Source organism: Gossypium hirsutum, chromosome A08, assembly GCF_007990345.1.
Source record: "Gossypium hirsutum isolate 1008001.06 chromosome A08, Gossypium_hirsutum_v2.1, whole genome shotgun sequence".
Classification (NCBI taxonomy): Eukaryota; Viridiplantae; Streptophyta; class Magnoliopsida; order Malvales; family Malvaceae; genus Gossypium; species Gossypium hirsutum.
In genome coordinates, this window is record NC_053431.1 from 116394352 (window position 1) to 116412952 (window position 18601).

General features: G+C 31.6%; 2 protein-coding genes across 5 annotated transcripts; one reads left to right on the forward strand and one right to left on the reverse strand.

The window, feature by feature from the left end:
* Nucleotides 1-3034: 3034 nt before the first annotated feature.
* LOC107895124 (uncharacterized) lies at nucleotides 3035-4006 on the forward strand. The gene is made up of 2 exons (XM_041074871.1): nucleotides 3035-3215; nucleotides 3325-4006. Exons 1-2 carry the CDS (start codon nucleotides 3156-3158, stop codon nucleotides 3907-3909), a joined length of 645 nt encoding a protein of 214 aa, XP_040930805.1. The 5' UTR covers nucleotides 3035-3155; the 3' UTR covers nucleotides 3910-4006.
* A 205-nt stretch (nucleotides 4007-4211) lies between these two features.
* LOC107895122 (probable protein S-acyltransferase 14) lies at nucleotides 4212-7773 on the reverse strand. Of its 4 annotated transcripts, none has more exons than XM_041074870.1 (7): nucleotides 7399-7773; nucleotides 6749-6995; nucleotides 6574-6665; nucleotides 5289-5412; nucleotides 5124-5188; nucleotides 4969-5040; nucleotides 4212-4837 (listed from the first exon to the last, which is right to left on the reverse strand). In XM_041074870.1, exons 1-7 carry the CDS (start codon nucleotides 7585-7587, stop codon nucleotides 4820-4822), a joined length of 807 nt encoding a protein of 268 aa, XP_040930804.1. In that variant the 5' UTR covers nucleotides 7588-7773; the 3' UTR covers nucleotides 4212-4819. The 4 variants fall into 4 exon arrangements, with proteins under 4 accessions (XP_040930804.1, XP_016675844.1, XP_016675843.1 ...); XM_016820355.2 differs by having other exon boundaries at nucleotides 4320-4837; nucleotides 5124-5209; nucleotides 7399-7770; XM_016820354.2 differs by having other exon boundaries at nucleotides 4323-4850; nucleotides 7399-7769.
* Between the last annotated feature and the right edge of the window lie 10828 nt (nucleotides 7774-18601).

Genomic DNA, 18601 nt, shown 5'->3' on the forward strand with positions numbered 1-18601 from the left:
TGGGTGTCTCCGAACGTTATCGCATCCCGATAGTGTCGCAAACACCCCCTCGTCATTGTTTTATCCAACCTGTGACCACATAACAGCCGCCGACTGGGACTTTTACATACACTTCAACTCGTGACCGTATAAAGCACTATCACCCAGGAACCTGACTTCCATAGGATGAGTTTCTAATGTAATGGTCTCATCTCGACATGACATATGAAATGTGTGTGTCTTCGAGCGTTATTGCATCCTCGACAACTCAAATCTACCTTTAAGATTTCACAATGTCTATCTCAAATCCAAAAACAATAAAAAAATCCTAACCTGTAAAAATCCCTAAACTCCAAACCTTAAAACTAACAAAATCCTAAAAACCCAAAACTTAAAAAAACCCTAAAGAAAAAAACGAATAAAGAGAGAGAAAGGAAGCTGGATATGTTTTCCTGCCAACTAAGAGGAAAACGTGTCCAACTGGGCGTACTTTCTTACCAATTGTGCAGAAAACACGTCCAACTGGACACGTTTTCACACTTTTTCTCTAAAATCAATTTGTTTTCCTAATTTTTCAAAAAAACCAATATATTTTTAAAAATATTTTTTCGACATATTTAACTAGTTTAATCACCTTTCTCACTCTATATAAAGAGAAGAAATATGTGATACAAATATGCATTGAATCTAAAATTGTTAAAAAAAAAAGGAGAAAAAAAGGTTAAACAGTAGGGTTGACCGAGAATAAAAGCAAAACCCCTATATTAATCACATGAATAAGGTAGTGGCATTGAAATGGCAGCTCTCTCATCCACTTCATGCCACCCAACCAATTAAAGGTAAAAAGTAAATATAAAAATAGTCTATACATATATAATGGCTACCCATATTCATCTTCCTTTGATAAAAGAGTCTATGATCATTGAACTATCCAAACTTTTCTACAAGTTTTTATCTTTTTCATTATTATCTCCCAATAAAGATTATATATACTCTTTAAATCAAAATTTCCACTTTTACTATTATGATATTATTGGTTTATATGAGGTAAAAAGTTAGTCGATTGAACCATTATTATTCAAGTTCTTTTAATAATTTTATTTCTACCCATCAATCCTTCTCACTTTCAACAATAACTAAACATAGATAAATTGCAGTATTAATTTATATGTAAAATAAGTGAATAATCAGCCTCATGCTTTGATAATACACATTTTTTTCTATGCCAATTGTATAAATATAAATAACACACACAAAAACAATGTGTACCAAATAATAAATATATTTAAATATCTCGTATTTATAATTATAAACTTTGTGTTAGATACATCGCATCTATATTCTGCTTCATATTGCTTCTAAAACAAGCAAGGTATTTTGTTTATGGAATTTTAATTTCATTTGGTAATTATCTTAATTCTTAACCATTATCAAGTTACCAAAATGGCAAAAAAATCGTGTACTCTGACCCCTCTTATCCATTCTAAATTACGGTGGAGCACCTAGGAATTTGCAAAGAGTTTCTATTTAAACTGACATTTTAATGATTCTGAAACTGTAATTTTTTAAAATTAGGAATTTAGTCTTCATACTTGTATTTTTAAAAATTTAGTCTCTCTATTTTTTAGATTTTAAAATTCAGGTTTAACTATTAATTTTGTTATTTTTTTGTTAAATTCAGGTTAATTATATGAGTACTAAGTGAGTAGCCTTTTTTTCTTTTTTTAATTTCAAAACATCACAATAACAAAATTTTTAAAAAGAATATAGTATTAACAGATAAACCTAAATTTTGAAATCTCAAAAGTAAAAAAATTAAATTTTAATTTTGAAGAAGTACAAGGACTATAAGCACATTTTAACCTTCTGAAACAGCCCCAACTTGTCCTGGAAATATCAGATTACTAGTTTAATACCAAATTGAGGTAATCTACAAAAGTAGTCATTTTTGTTTGCCCCAGATTACATTTTAGTCACTTATGTTTGAAATGTTACATTTTAGTCACTTATGTTATTATTTTGTTACGAAGTGATCACTCTACCATTAAGTTCCGTTATCTCTCTAACGGTAATCCTATGTGGCAGTCCAACTAGATCTTAGGTGCCAACTTGGATTTCTAAATGGGATGAAAATAGATTTTTAATTAAAAAAATTAATTAATTAAAATTTTTAAACCTAAACCTTAACTGAAAAAACTGTTTATCTCCTATTTTTTATTTTTCTTCCGTCTCTTCTTTCTTTTAATAGTTTTTTTTATTTGATTGGAAAAACTATTATTAAGATCAAAATAGTTGAAATTAAATTGACCTCTTCATAAAAATAGATTCAATGGAGGTTTCAGGTATGTCTTCTTTGCATTCCTCTATCTCTTTTATTCAATACTGAAAAATAAAAGATTAATTTTTTTATTGTTTAATGAAATCCCTAAATTAAAATTCTTGAAATTAAAAAATAGTTTCTTAGATTTTTTGGTAATCCACTTGAATGCCTTCAAAAATTTTAATTTAGGATTTTTATTAAACAATAAAAAATCTATTCTTTTGTTTTTCAGTATTGAATAAAAGAGATAGAGGAATGCAAAGAAGATATGCCTGAACCTTCCGTTGAATCCATTTTTATGAAGTAGTCAATTTGATTTTAACTTTTTGAACTTAATAATAAATTTTCCAGTCAAATAAAAAAAATCATTGAAAAAAGAAGAGACGAAAGAAAAATAAAAAAAGATGAGATGAACAGCTTTTTTAGTTAAGGTTTAGGTTTAAAAATTTTAATTAATTAAAATTTTTAATTAAAAATCTATTTTCATCTAGAAATCCAAGTTGGCACCTAAAATCTAGTTGGACTGCCACGTAGGATTACCGTTAGAGAGAAAACGAAACTTGACGGTAGAGTGATCACTTCGTAACAAAATAATAACATAAGTGACTAAAACGTAACATGTCAAACATAAGTGACTAAAATGTAATCTGGGACAAACAAAAGTGACTATTTTTATAGATTACCCACCAAATTGAAGGTAATCCTAATCCGACACACGTCGGATTGGTGTGGATACATTGTCAACGGTCCAACACAAATCAGTTTCCACTTTCCACCATATCTTTGTCTCGCATATAAATTAAACACAACTGCTCGTTTCGATTTGTCATTTGGCATTGGGTGATTGAAGGAAGAAATGAAGCAGGTTTGGTCTCCGGGGACAGCCTCCAAGGCTTATATTGATACCGTTAAATTCGTAAGCATAGAGGGGAAACAAACCTTATGAATTATGCTGCATGGTTTATTGTTTTCATTTTTGGTGTTTTTTGATCTGTTTTTTTTTTCTTGTTTTGTTTGCACTGCAGTGTGAACTTTATAATGAATCTGGTGTAGCAGAGCTTGTTTCAGCTATGGCTGCCGGTTGGAACGCCAGATTCATTGTGGAAACATGGTCAAAAGGCGAGGCTATGGCAACAAGCATCGGGTTGGCAGTTGCTAGCAGTCATACAAATGGAAGACATATATGTATAGTCCCTGATGAAAGATCGAGATTAGAATACGCTGAGGCCCTGGAAGAGGTTGGTATGTCTGCAGAAGCCATTGTTGGAGAACCTGAAGAGGTAATGAAAGGGCTAAATGGCATAGATTTCATGGTGGTGGATAGCCAACGAAATGACTTTTCAAAGATATTAAAGCTGGCAAAACTGAGTGACAGAGGGGCTGTTCTGGCATGCAAGAATGCTCATCCCAAAACTGCTTCAACTTTCAGATGGAAAAGTGTTGTTGATGAGAGATCGTACAGGGTAGTTCGTTGTGTGTTCCTTCCGGTAGGGAAAGGGTTGGATATTGCGCATGTGGCAAGCAGTGGAGGGAATTCAGGTGAAGCTGAAAGGCGATGGATCAAACATGTTGATCCACAGTCTGGGGAAGAACATGTCATACGAAGGTAGAATTAAGATTCTTCTCCACAAACGGAGATTATGTATTTCTATGTTAATCTCATTTCAACCTTGTACATAAATTTTAAACCTCAATTATTTACAACAACATTTACATTTACCTAATTCAATCAACTACTAAATGTTTCAAGGAGGGTAAAAATACTATGAGAATCTCTATACAAGAAGTCAAATTGCATTTTACCTCATTTACTCAAAAAATGACAAGTTAATCCTTATATATTATATCCAAGAAAAAATTGATATTTTCTATTAAAATCTTTATCCATTCCTATTGTTAAAAACTGGCGTAATTGACGAATTAACTAGACAATTCCACATGACATGCTATGTATACCTCAAGTATACACTGATGTACAAATATCGATTTTTTAACTGTTGAAATGGACGAAATTTTTAACAAAAAAGGATCAATTTACTTTTCCATCTAATGTATGAAGACCAGTTTACTCATTTTATAAATAAAAAGGGTAAAATACAATCTGACTCTTTATACAGGCCTATTTTACACCATATAAATCATATAACAAAAGCAGTACAAAGAGTAGTTCGGGATATCTAACGCCTAATAAATTAAATAATCAAAATGTTTTTCTATGATTTTATACATTTACATTTATACAATGAAATGAATTTATACATATGCGATACCTCTTGGTGTTAACTTTACTCATATTACCACCAAAATTCAGTAAAATAAAAAATAAAAAAATACAAATGAAAACTTCAGGACAAATAATCAATTTTGGTTCAATGATGAACATAATTTACGGCATACTTGAAAGCTTGTTTTGTAAAACTCTTTTAAGTTAATGCTGAGGATCCCAGTTGGGTCTTGTTGGATATTCGAAACCCTGTAGGGCTGGCATCCTCCTTATATCGTCCTTTGAATACACTGGAATTAACCACAGCTTCTTCTCTGTACCAAACACCTGAATTTAAAATAGGCATGAGCTGAACATGACACAAAGACATTGATGAAACATGTACACGCTGGAAAAGTATCAAAGCCGTAAGCGAGGAGTTTGGGAACAAAGAAAGAAGAGGTACCTGTTCATAATTTTTCTTCCAACCAAGGTCATAGCGCCATGTAAGACCGGTTTTCTTATCTTTTGCTTGAAACTAAAATTGATCAAACCAAAAACTGTGACCTTAACTAGTTATGTAGGCAACAAGAGGAAACATGATTATGCGAAGATGGTTACCTCAATAGTGGTCCGGTTAGCTCCGACCAATGTTATGTGCATAATCAGAAAGCCCAGCACACTTACTGCAAATGCCAAATTTAAGACTGAAAAACTTGGGTGAGAATTATCTAAAATAATGACAAGCGATGAGATGGAAGAAACTTCAAACCCTTGGAAACTTACCAAATGCGATGAAAGTAGCTGCAAGTTTTCCTGGTGTTAAATCTACCTCATCATCATTAAAAATTTCCATAAACACCCGCAATAAGGCTAAACAGACGAGTATTGCCGCAAGAGATGTGTAAAACTGCATCAAGTTTAAGCAAAACAAAATTACAAGTCATGTTTCTTTTTTGCCCTTTTGGTAGATGCCGGTTAGTCAAATGCATAACAGCGGTATCTACTTGGCATAAGAATGTACTTAATAGGATAATCAACAACAAAGCCAAAAGAAAATGGGCTGTACCAGGAAAAGTGGTGTCTGAAACTATAAAATACTAAAAGCTAGAAAGGGACCGTATCAATCACTATGAATCTGTGATGAATGGTCAAGTAAATTCTGTAATACAAGCTCAAGTGCACATATTTTCCCAGAAAAAATATACAAAGCCCTGAATCTTTAGGATTTTACAAAGATTACTAACATATGCCACTCTTTCTCATTAAACTCTCACATTGTACCATGGTACAATAGAGGGATGACATGATATTCAATGGTCAACCATCATAATGAAACATGTGAATTGATGAACTATGGACATTGCCAGCACACAACAGTGAGAAATGAACATTCATTCTGGTTGAAAATTTCCTACTCTGGGATGGTAAAACTGACAACCTAATATAATAATATTATCTTCTTTTAAAAACAAAAATATTAATTTTTGAGCAACAAAAGAGGGGCTTAAAATGCTTAAAGCTTCAATCGTTGGGACATAACATGAACCTTTAGCGTGTCAAAATCTATATAACATAAATTATTAAGGTATCAATATTTATATAACACTTTAAACATAACATGACACTAAAAGAATAAAACAAACATAACATGAACAGATGAATTGCCAAGTCTAGGCAAATGTAGACTTGATCATGAGCTGGGATATTGGCGTGTTGTGCCAAGACTTGGTCAAGAGTTTTAGAGCTTGGCACAGAACATAGTATTAATAAATAAAATTTTTATTTACTTTTAATTATAAAACATATCTTAAAAATTCAGTTTGAAAGCCACTTCATTCATTCTCTCTTTTCAACCCTTCTATCTTATGTTCTGCCTTGATCAAAATGCATATTGACTGCCACCATACTTTCCTAGACTACGGTGTATAATACTAACGTAGGAAATTCTAGGCATTAGAAATTAACAATAACCACATAGATTGACTTCCATGACCAGCCTAATTAAGTGCCAAACAAATGGTATCATGCAGCTATAAGACTTGCAGAAGATTCATTGAAGTTAACATACCAAGAAAAGAAGGAAAGACTTGTAGTTCAACGCCCCGACACAGTTAGCGACCCAACCACAGTGATGATCCATTTTTAATATACATCTATTACCTGCAATTAAGTAACAAACCAAGGTTCTTTCATTATTGTTTATCAACAAAGTACCAGCAAAAGAATACATCTAGATTACTCACAAATAGAGCAATGATGGGCGCGAGGTGGTTTCAATCGGTTGCACTTCAAGCAGAAACCTATGTCTAGGTTTTTGAAATCACCAGGCACAGCTGACTGATTTGTGCCAATTTTTGCAATTCCATAACCTAAACCTACCAAAGGATCAGCATCACCTTTCTCTTCCTCCCTAAGAGGCCTCCAATTTAGTGGAACACCCCCAGGATCCGTTAGAACAACAGTAGCGTAAGTCCATAGTACCATTACAAGCTGAAAAAACCATGAACACTAAATAAAAATGCAGCAATTGCCAATTAATAAAACCAATTATGGATGCAGTTGATCCTTTTGTTTCCGTCCAAGCTCAGCAGAACCCCACTAAGCTGAAGCTCATAAAATCCCTAATATTCAATCTGTCATCTTTATCGCAAACAAAAGGGACAAAACAATTAACTTCTCATACCTTAGTTATCACAAATAACCTGCATTTTGATCACCAATGAAAACTAAAATCCTTTCCCCTTCACGTACGACAAAATCAATTAATTGAACCTCCTAAAATCACTCAAATTCACTCTCTTTTATCATAAATATCCTATATTAAATGACCATTGTTCCCCATAGAGCTAACACTTAAACAAACAAATCATAAAACAGAAAAAAGGGTTCTTACCAGAAGATGAAACAAGAAGAGAAATGCAACAGCAATAAGCGTATCAAAGCCTCCACGAAAGAGATGTGGACCATAATAAGCAACGACCGCAGCGTAATAAGTGACCCCAACAAGCCCAAGAAAGAAAACAATCATAATCGAACCAAAGGCACGTAACGCGGTACAGAATTTGAACACGTTCCATGCCATAATGATTTTTACTGTAAAATCAAATAAGAAAATTTGAGGTAAAATTTTAAATAAAATACGAAGAGGAAATACGGAATTCCGTTGACAAAAGGAACTCCGTTCCCTGAGTTTGGATAAAAATTGAAATACGACGAAGTTGGTATTATTTCTGATCGACTTGTCTTGGAAACTTAGAAATTTACCCTTTAGTTTTACCCGGCAACGAAATCAAAATACGTGTACAACTATATGAATTATCCGGGGTGGATATCCCTATACTTTTAGATTTCTGCTGATATAGTCCTTCTATTTTTATTTGTTCAAATTTGGCCCTCCACCTTTTGAATCTCGTGTCTTTGGGTGAGAAATTTCATTTGTATCAAGTTTGTCAATATTCTAAAAATTATATTACAGAATTTCAAAAAATAAAAATAAAAGAAATTTTCAGTAGCTCAAATTTCTTTTTCAAATTTCACTTAAAAGAGGTGATTTTTCAAATCTCTTAAATTTTTTATTTGATTTAATACACATGTTCTTATTATAAGATAAAAAACTTAAACTTCAAAAATTATTTTTATTTAATTCTAATTTATATTTCTAAACTTTATTTTATTAAAACTATTTATAATTTTTTACAACATAATGATATCTATATTCAATATTTTTATATTATTCATTTTTAATAAAACTATTCTTCTTTTATAATTATTTTTAATTTGTAAAATTTCAATAACCTAATTTTTTTAAAAAAAAATTATCCAAATCAATTATAATTACTAGGAATTTGAATTGATGAATTCTAAAATATTGGCATTTCTAATTGCTTTGTTTGGATAAATAATTGATCTAGGAAAAATTAGGTTGTCGAAATTTTATAAATTAAAAATAATTAAAAAATAATAGTTATATCAAAAATGAATAATATAAAAATATTGAATATAGATATCATTATATTGTAAAGATTTATAAATAGTTTTAACAAAATAAAGTTTAAAATATATATTAGAATTAAATAAAAAAGTTTTTTGAATTTTAAGTTTTTTTTATATTACAGTGGAATTTAAAAATTATGAGAAAAATTGAAAAACCACCAATTTAGGTGGAATTTAAAAAAAATAATCACAAAATTTAAAATTCTCCAATATATTCATCCAAACAAGGAAATTCATTTTTCAAAATTTTGGAAACCTTGATACAAATTAAATCTCTTCTAAAAAGCCCTTATCAAAATACACCCTACGTTTGGCTTGTTGAATCTCAGATTACATTCCTAATAAAATTATAAGAATGTAAGATTTCAAGTGGAATGTGAGATTACCTTGATTCATTTGGCTCTAATGTAAGATTCATGTATTTGATTGACGGAATGTAAAATTAACTAAAATCAAACTTTACTATAATGTCTCTGTTATACAATATGAATCTATTAGCCAAATAATTAAATCAACTACTGAGAGAATGATAAAGAGCAAGTTAATCCACCAAATTGCCAATCATTCTATAATCCTAATAGCTGGAAAAAAACCCTAAAATCTCATAAAAGAAAAAAAAACTTGATTGAAAGTTACGACCTCAGTGAAATTTTCTATCAAAAATCACAAACAATATGTAGCGACTCGAAAGTCAGTGGTGTCAAAAATAATAGTTTTGGAACTCCATTTTTATAAACCGAGCTTGTAAATATTAATATTTAATATGTAAGAGACAAGTACAAAAGCATATTAAAGTTTCGTCAAATAATTTTATCGATTTGATAGCTAATTAAGGTACAATGATTAAATTGTAAAAGTTTATCACTATAGATTTTCAATTGGTTAAAGGTTTAGGGATTAAATGTAATGCCCCCACGCCCGAAACCGTTGCCGGAGTCGAGCTTGAGGAGTTACCGAACATAATTTATCAAATTAAGAACTTCAAATCTTTTGTTTCTACATTCACAGCTTTCTAGCTACTAGCGTCACAGTTACAAGAAAAATCATATCTCGAGTTACGAAACTCGAAATCAAGATCTGTAAATTTTCCCTAAATCTAGACTCATATATCTATTTAATAATTTTTTTCTAGAATTTTTGGTTGGACCAATTAGTACAGTTTATTAGTTAAAGTCTCCCATGTTTCAGGGTTCGACTGCTCTGACATCTGTGTATTACGAACCAGATATCTCTCTATACAGAATTTAAATGACTATTAGGTTTGTTTCTATTAAAACTAGACTAAATAAGGAATCTGTAAATATAAAGAATGACTTCTAATTATTTTTTTACAATTTATTATGAATTTTTAAAGTCAGAATAGAGGATCCAGAAATCACTCTGGTCCTGTTTCACAAGGTTTCAAATATCTCATAAAGTATAATTTATATGCCTGTTTTTTTTATCCATATGAAAATAGACTCATTAAGCTTCAATTTCATAACTCGCTCATCATTTAATTCCATTTATACTATTTTTATTGATTTTTCAAATTCATGTCCTTGCTGCAGCAATATTCTGTTTTAAGGCAAATTTCATCTTTTCATGAGTTGTTATGAACTAGATAACCTATTAAACTTCCATGATATCAAACATGATCTAAATTTAACCATCACCATGACTTATCAATATCAAACATTTTCTCAACCAATCATGGCCATATCATAAAATTATTTACACAAAATAAATATATTGCTATACATGTCATACTTAAGTTTTACAAGCCATTTACCCAGATGAAAGTCCTTTGGATAGTGTGATCGAACCTTCGACCCGTCCCGATTCCTGAGCTGGCTTGTTCAAACCTACAGTAAATAAAGAGGAGGGAGTAAGCATAAATGCTTAGTAAGTTCATATGTAAATAACAAGTAACATAACAATACAAATATACCAAACAACTTTAGCATGGTATCGCCAAAACATATATCATATTTCTAAACATCATTCATCATCTTACTACCTTATCGTTGTTGTATCTATTATCAACCCGAGGGTTAAGAACATACCTGTCCAAAGTGTCCATTTCACAACACTTACCAAAACGTCGCTTGCATCTTAAGTGTTCTTTCATTTCACTAGAAATTTCACCCGTTGAACACATCGGAATACAACTCGGATACACGGATAATTTGCACATAAGTGCCTCATATGTAATCAAGAAATCATGTAACCCGCCCCTAAGTGAACTCGGGCTCAACTCAACGAGCTTGGGCGTTCGCATTCATAAGTGAAATCGGACTCAACTCAACGAGTTCAGATGCCTAGTTACATTTCACGAACTCGGACTCAACTCAACGAGTTCGGACATTCGCATCCATAAGTGAACTCGGACTCAACTCAACGAGTTCGAATGCTCAACCATCCTAGTGACATGTCACTTGTATCCTAATCTATTCCTAAGGTTCAAACGGGCTTTTTTCCTCGATCTCACATTGCCATCTTCCGTGGAATATTGGAACCGATACTCGGTAGCAATTCATATTTATCAAGTAGTAAACATAATTTGCATATTACTCAACATTAACCATAAAGCATAATATTTCACGATAAAAAAATCAGCATATCATATAATTACCATCAATAACTTAAAAATAACAATTATGCTACATTATTTACACATGAACTTACCTCGTATGCGAAAATGGCTACTTTTACCATTTCATCCACAACTTGGTATTTTTCCATTTTAGCCCGAATTTTAGTTTTCCTTACTCTATCATTTAAAATATAGTCTAATTATGATTCACATTATTCAAATTGACCCAAAATCATATTTTGGCAAAATTAAAGTTTTGCCCCTAAACTTTTGCATATTTACACTTTTTCCCCAAAGCTCGTAAATTAAACTTCAGCCTATTTTCTTATGTTTTATGACATTCTGATCATTTTTCCCTTCTATGGAAACATCAAATTCTCACTCTAACATGTACTTATGACTATTAGGTATTTTTACCGATTAAGCCCTTTTGCTAGTTTTCGCTTAAAACCGAGTAGCACAAGTTGTCTAACATAATTTAAAACCTCATATTCTATCTTAAAACACAAACATACACAAATTTAACCTATGGGTATTTTTCCAAATATGAACCCTAGGTTGAATTATTGCTAGCATAAGCTTAATCGAGCTACCAAGACTCCAAAAATGTAAAAAATCATTAAAAACGAGGCTAGAACGGACTTACAATCGAGCTTGGAAGCTTGAAAAACCCTAGCCATGGTTTCTCCTTGCTATATTCAGCCATGGGGTTGAAGATGAGCAAAATTGGCTTTTAATTTTGTATTTTAATTCATTTTACCCCTAAATGACCAAAATGCCCTTACTATTAAACTTTCCAAAAATTCCATCCATGTCCAATTTTTGTCCATAGACTTAGAAATTGGTAAAATTTCTATTTAAGACCTCCTAATTAATATTTCAAAACAATTTCATACTAGAAACTTCTAGAATGCAAGTTTTGCAAATTATTCGATTTAGTCCCTAATTTCAATTTAAGCACTTTATGCATAAAATTTCTTCATGAAATTTTCACACAATCATGCAATCATATCATAGACCTCAAAATAATCATAAAATAATTATTTCTATCTCAGATTTTGTGGTCACGAAACCACTATTCTGACTAGGCCCAAAATCAGGATATTACAACTCTCCCCCCTTTGGGGATTTTCGTCCCCGAAAATCTTACCAGAAAAGTGGTCTTCACTTAGATTCCTCAATTTCATATTCGGTTCTGAAGAACTTTCACTCAGGCGGTGCCTCCAATATATCTCATTAATTTCTCATATATTCTGAAAGTTTACGAACTCATCTCTTAATTGTTCTTAAATTTTCAACCCTTCTCCGTTTCCCTTGTCATCTTGACATAAAACCAGATCTCAATTTGGTTAATGGAGACTAGAATTCCAAGAAATTCAACAATCAAAAAGACCTGAAATTCCATGAATCTGATGAGTAGGAATTCATTCAATATCGATATGATTTATAGATCTCGCCAAACATTTAACAATAGGATACATCACATTTTCCTCTTTCCACCATGGAAATAATTCTGATATGGCCTCAAGAATAATCCTTCTCATTTTCATCCCAATATCAACATTGGCAAGGATAATTTTGATAGATCCCAATGCTCGGCTTTAACCTCTTTAACAACTCAGATTTTATGTAACATCGAATGCTCTAAACTATCACATTACCTCACTGTCCTGAAACACATCACAATTCATACAACGGTACATTACTGAAAGTCAGGAAGTCTTTACTCAATGTAGACTAGTCTAGTTCAGACGCTTCGGTTACCAATATTCTCATCTATCCTAACTCTGTCAACATGTAATAAACTTTTCAGCTTTCACAAGACGAAAACCTTATCATTCGTAGTGACTTTAACTAATATCCAACTCTTTCTAATAAATATACACTTCTCGTTCAGACTATTTACTCTTTTATCTGTACAAAATGAAATTCTATTATCAGACTTGAGAAAAATAATCCTGACATAATTGTCACATGAAATCTTTCAAATAAATAATTCACCATACCGATTGAAACTCGCGCTTTTATCACCTATGCCTTTACTGATGTCAAATCCTTACACAGAAATTAGAAAAAATCCCAATACTAAAATCACCACATTACCAAGATCAAATTAGAAGTATAGTCATATTTGACATGATTATCACGAGCTGAAGAACGCACTTCGAACACGAGTCATAATTGACAAATTACGGAACAAAGATAACAAGGAAACCGAATAAAGAAATCTAAGATAGAGAAATCTAGAATAAAGAAATCCAGAATAAAGAAACCCAAGATACGATACTATGCCAGAGAATCGAAAACCAAACTCATAGAGAAAATACAGAATACCCCGATAATTCTTCAAAGAAAGAAAGTCCAAAAGAAAACATCATTTAATCCCACTGAAATCAAATATAACAAGATCAATATATCTTCCCATACATATATATCAGATGAAGCATCAAGTAGAAGAAACAGAATCATAATATCATATGTATTCTCTCATCAATTCTTATCAGACGAAATGAAATAGAATACCCGATGAAATAGAGCAATATAAATTATAAACCAGTCAGATTACCAATGCTTTCATCCAACACCAGGATTAAAAGACATTCCCATATAACAAGAATTTCTTCAGAAGATCAATAGCCATAGAAATATTTCTGAGAACGGGTAAACACATAGAACATCTCAAAAGAGACTGCTAAATCTGTCCAGTCATAACTGTCACACTCAGATAGTTCACATTTCAATTATCATTTCCCCAACTAGTTCTGCCGTCACAAATTTCATATTAAACCATTCACTAAAGAAGGCCAGTTCTGAATAAATTTCGATTTACACTTTTCTCGACCTTGCACCTGAGTAATTCGGTTTACCAAGGAGAATTCCTTTTCTAACTGGGACAGTGCATAATTCCAATAATCTTTATATCAATCCGATACTTTACTGGCTCTGACTTTACTTATCAGCTCATTTTCAATCTCTGATCATACTTATAATTATTCTATCACTGAACTCTTTGGGTTCTCAACCGGAAACTTATTCAATACAAATCTCATGAAATTCCATTATAAGTACCACTTTGATAAGGGGGAGGGGTTGTAGGACCTCTGACTCGAATTTCTTATACATACACATATGACACAACTCCCATCATCATAGCAACATCATCAAAATCATGTCATTCATTCATGTTGGCTTACACCAATTTTCCTATTGTCCCATTTAGACAATATACTTATGCATACATTCTATGTTTTCTAGATAGCTTTACTTATCCATTCATTTAATTAAATTAATTCATGCTCATGACATCATATAAGGCCAAACAAACATAGATATTTGCATCACAATCACAACTTTCATTTCGTGCATCATCATGTACATATCATTACAATCATATAATTCAGTCTAACAATTTAACATAGATAAGTTCATTTCATTATAATCCTTTATCTCATAAAAAATTATATATCATTAACATTCATCAACATTCAACGTCCAATCAAGACAAGGACATTTTCATTCGTATCATGATATTATGACCTTTATTCATACCTCTACTACTTTCTATTTATTCCGTTCATCTTATCAAGTAAGCCACATATACTATATCATATGAGCATTAAGCAAATATGGATATTTATCACAACATGAACTTTCATCTCACATAGTATCACATATGTATCATAAACTTTTATTCATACTTTTCTGAACCAAGACTTATCATAATCATAACTTTACTCAAATACCTTCGCATAACATTGAACATGGTCGCGCAGCTCGGTTGGAGAGTACCCTGTCTAAATAAGACGGTACTCATACGCGTCGGAAGACATCACACTATCACAGATCAGTGGCATGTATAGCTAAACTTTTACACATGCTAGGTTAGTCCGAGAACTAACTAAACCTGCTCTGATACCACTAAATGTAACGCCCCCACGCCCAAAACCATCGCCGGAGTCGAGGTTGAGGAGTTACCGAACATAATTTATCAAATTAAGAACTTCAAATCTTTTGTTTCTACATTCACAGCTTTCTAGCTACTAGCGTCACAGTTACAAGAAAAATCATATCTCCATTTACGAAACTCAAAATCAAGATCCATAAATTTTCCCTAAATCTAGACTCATATATCTATTTAATAATTTTTTTCTAGAATTTTTAGTTGGGCCAATTAGTATAGTTTATTAGTTAAAGTCTCCCTTGTTTCAGGGTTCGACTGCTCTGACATCTGTGTATTACTAACCAGATATGTCTCTATACAGAATTTAAATGACTATTAGGTTTGTTTCTATTAAAACTAGACTAAATAAGAAATCTGTAAATATAAAGAATGACTTCTAATTATTTTTTTACAATTTATTATGAATTTTTAAAGTCAGAATAGAGGATCTAGAAATCACTCTGGTCCTGTTTCACAAGGTTTCAAATATCTCATAAAGTATAATTTATATGCCTGTTTTTTTTATCCATATAAAAATAGACTCATTAAGCTTCAATTTCATAACTTTTTCATCATTTAATTCCATTTATACTATTTTTATTGATTTTTCAAATTCATGTCATTGTTGCAGCAATATTCTGTTTTAAGGCAAATTTCATCTTTTCATGAGTTGTTATGAACTAGATAACCTATTAAACTTCCATGATATCAAACATGATCTAAATTTAACCATCACCATGACTTATCAATATCAAACATTTTCTCAACCAATCATGGCTATATCATAAAATTCTTTGCACAAAATAAATATATTGCTATACATGCCATACTTAAGTTTTACAAGCCATTTACCCAGATGAAAGTCCTTTGGATAGTGTGATCGAACCTTCGACCCGTCCCGATTCCTGAGCTGGCTTGTTCAAAACTACAGTAAATAAAGAGGAGGGAGTAAGCATAAATGCTTAGTAAGTTCATATGTAAATAACAAGTAACATAACAATACAAATATACCAAACAACTTTAGCATGGTATCACCAAAACATATATCATATTTCTAAACATCATTCATCATCTTACTACCTTATCGTTGTTGTATCTATTATCAACCCGAGGGTTAAGAACATACCTGTCCAAAGTGTCCATTTCACAACACTTACCAAAATGTCGCTTGCATCTTAAGTGTTCTTTCATTTCACTAGAAATTTCACCCGTTGAACACATCGGAATATAACTCGTATACACGGATAATTTGCACATAAGTACCTCATATGTAATCAAGAAATCATGTAACCCGCCCCTAAGTGAACTCGGACTCAACTCAACGAGCTTGGGCATTCGCATCCATAAGTGAACTAGGACTCAACTCAACGAGTTCGGATGCCTAGTTACATTTCACGAACTCGAACTCAACTCAACGAGTTCGGATATTCGCATCCATAAGTGAACTCGGACTCAACTCAACGAGTTCGGATGCTCAGCCATCCTAGTGACATGTCACTTGTATCCTAATCTATTCCTAAGGTTCAAACGGGCTTTTTTTCTCGATCTCACATTGCCGTCTTCCGTGGAATATCGAAACCGATACTCGGTAGCAATTCATATTTATCAAGTAGTAAACATAATTTGCATATTACTCAACATTAACCACAAAGCATAATATTTCACGATAAAAAAATCAGCATATCATATAATTACCATCAATAACTTAAAAATAACAATTATGCCACATTATTTACACATGAACTTACCTCGTATGCAAAAATGGCTACTTTTACCATTTCGTCCACAACTTGGTATTTTTCCATTTTAGCTCGAATTTCAGTTTTCCTTGCTCTATCATTTAAAATATAGTCTAATTAGGACTCACATTATTTAAATTGACCCAAAATCATATTTTGGAAAAATTACAATTTTGCCCCTAAACTTTTGCATATTTACACTTTTGCCCCAAAGCTCGTAAATTAAAATTCAGCCTATTTTCTTATGTTTTATGACATGCTGATCATTTTCCCCTTCTATGGAGACATCAAATTCTCACTCTAACATGTACTTATGACTATTAGGTATTTTTACCGATTAAGCCCTTTTGCTAGTTTTCGCTTAAAACCGAGTATCACAAGTTGTCTAAAATAATTTAAAACCTTATATTCTATCATAAAACACAAAAATACACAAATTTCACCTATGGGTATTTTTCCAAATATGAACCCTATGTTGAATTATTGCTAGCATAAGCTTAATCGAGCTACCAAGACTCCAAAAACGTAAAAAAATCATTAAAAACGAGGCTAGAACGGACTTACAATCGAGCTTGGAAGCTTGAAAAACCCTATCCATGGTTTCTTCTTGCTATATTCAGCCATGGGGTTGAAGATGAGCAAAATTGGCTTTTAATTTTGTATTTTAATTCATTTTACCCCTAAATGACCAAAATGCCCTTACTACTAAACTTTCCAAAAATTCCATCCATGTCCAATTTTTGTCCAAAGACTTAGAAATTGGTAAAATTTCTATTTAAGACCTCCTAATTAATATTTCAAAACAATTTCATATTAGAAACTTCTAGAATGCAAGTTTTGCAAATTATTCGATTTAGTCCCTAATTTCAATTTAAGCACCTTATGCATAAAATTTCTTCACGAAATTTTCACACAATCATGCAATCATATCATAGACCTAAAAATAATCATAAAATAATTATTTCTATCTCGTATTTTGTGGTCATGAAACCACTATTTCGACTAGGCCCAAAATCAGGATATTACATTAAAATTATTATTAACCTAAGGTCTAAAATGGAAAATAAACCATGTATAGTGCACGATGGCGAAATGTGTAAGTTTTATTATTATTAAATTTTATAACTAAAATTTTATAATGTATAAACTAAACATATAAAGGCGGAAAGAAAGAGAATTTATCCTTATCTTCTTCCAACCACTGAAAACACCATAGCCAAAGAAATCAAGAATCGGCCATAAGGGTTTCAAGTTTCAACAATAAATTGGTTAGTGCAATTAATTTTTTTTCTTCTAATTTTATGTTTTTAAGGTTATAGGAACTTGATTTAGCAAGCTTATATACCAATTTACAAAAATATTAAAGTTTTTGAAAGTTGTTGATTTCTTGAAGAAATTGGTGTTAAATTGATAGATTTTAAGTTTAGATGTGAAAAAGAACTAGATTTAACAGTTTAATTGTTAGTCTTATTCATAAGAACCAAATTGAATAAAATGTACAATTAACAATAGAAATAAGAAATATGAAGTCCCTAATGAGTAATTGTGAAATCAAATCTTAATTCGAGGGTCTAAATAAAAAATTATGTTTGTCTCGAGTTTAAGAATTAAATTGAATAACTTGTAAAATATGTATGACTTTTATAATTGAATGTGATTTTGATGAAATTTGATATTATATTATTTTTGAATTATTATTCGTAGTTAAAAACGAGGCAGGACCGTCAAAAAGGAAAGGAAAGATGAGAGTGGACAACGAGTAACACGAGCTTTCGGTTTGTATCTCTATAACCCGAGACTGATCTAATTATTGCATACTGGTGACATTTTGCATTATATTATATTGATA

Excerpts from the sequence above, each read along its gene's own strand:
- LOC107895124 (XM_041074871.1), top strand. The coding sequence starts at position 3,156 with ATGAAGCAGGTTTGGTCTCCGGGGACAGCCTCCAAGGCTTATATTGAT. Across the intron at positions 3,216-3,324 it reads ATATTGATACCGTTAAATTC|TGTGAACTTTATAATGAATC; the intron begins GTAAGCATAGAG and ends TTTGCACTGCAG.
- LOC107895122 (XM_016820353.2), bottom strand. The coding sequence starts at position 7,587 with ATGGCATGGAACGTGTTCAAATTCTGTACCGCGTTACGTGCCTTTGGT. Across the intron at positions 6,996-7,398 it reads TCTTCTTGTTTCATCTTCTG|CTTGTAATGGTACTATGGAC; the intron begins GTAAGAACCCTT and ends TGGTTTTTTCAG. Across the intron at positions 5,210-5,288 it reads AGCTACTTTCATCGCATTTG|TCTTAAATTTGGCATTTGCA; the intron begins GTAAGTTTCCAA and ends CAAGTTTTTCAG.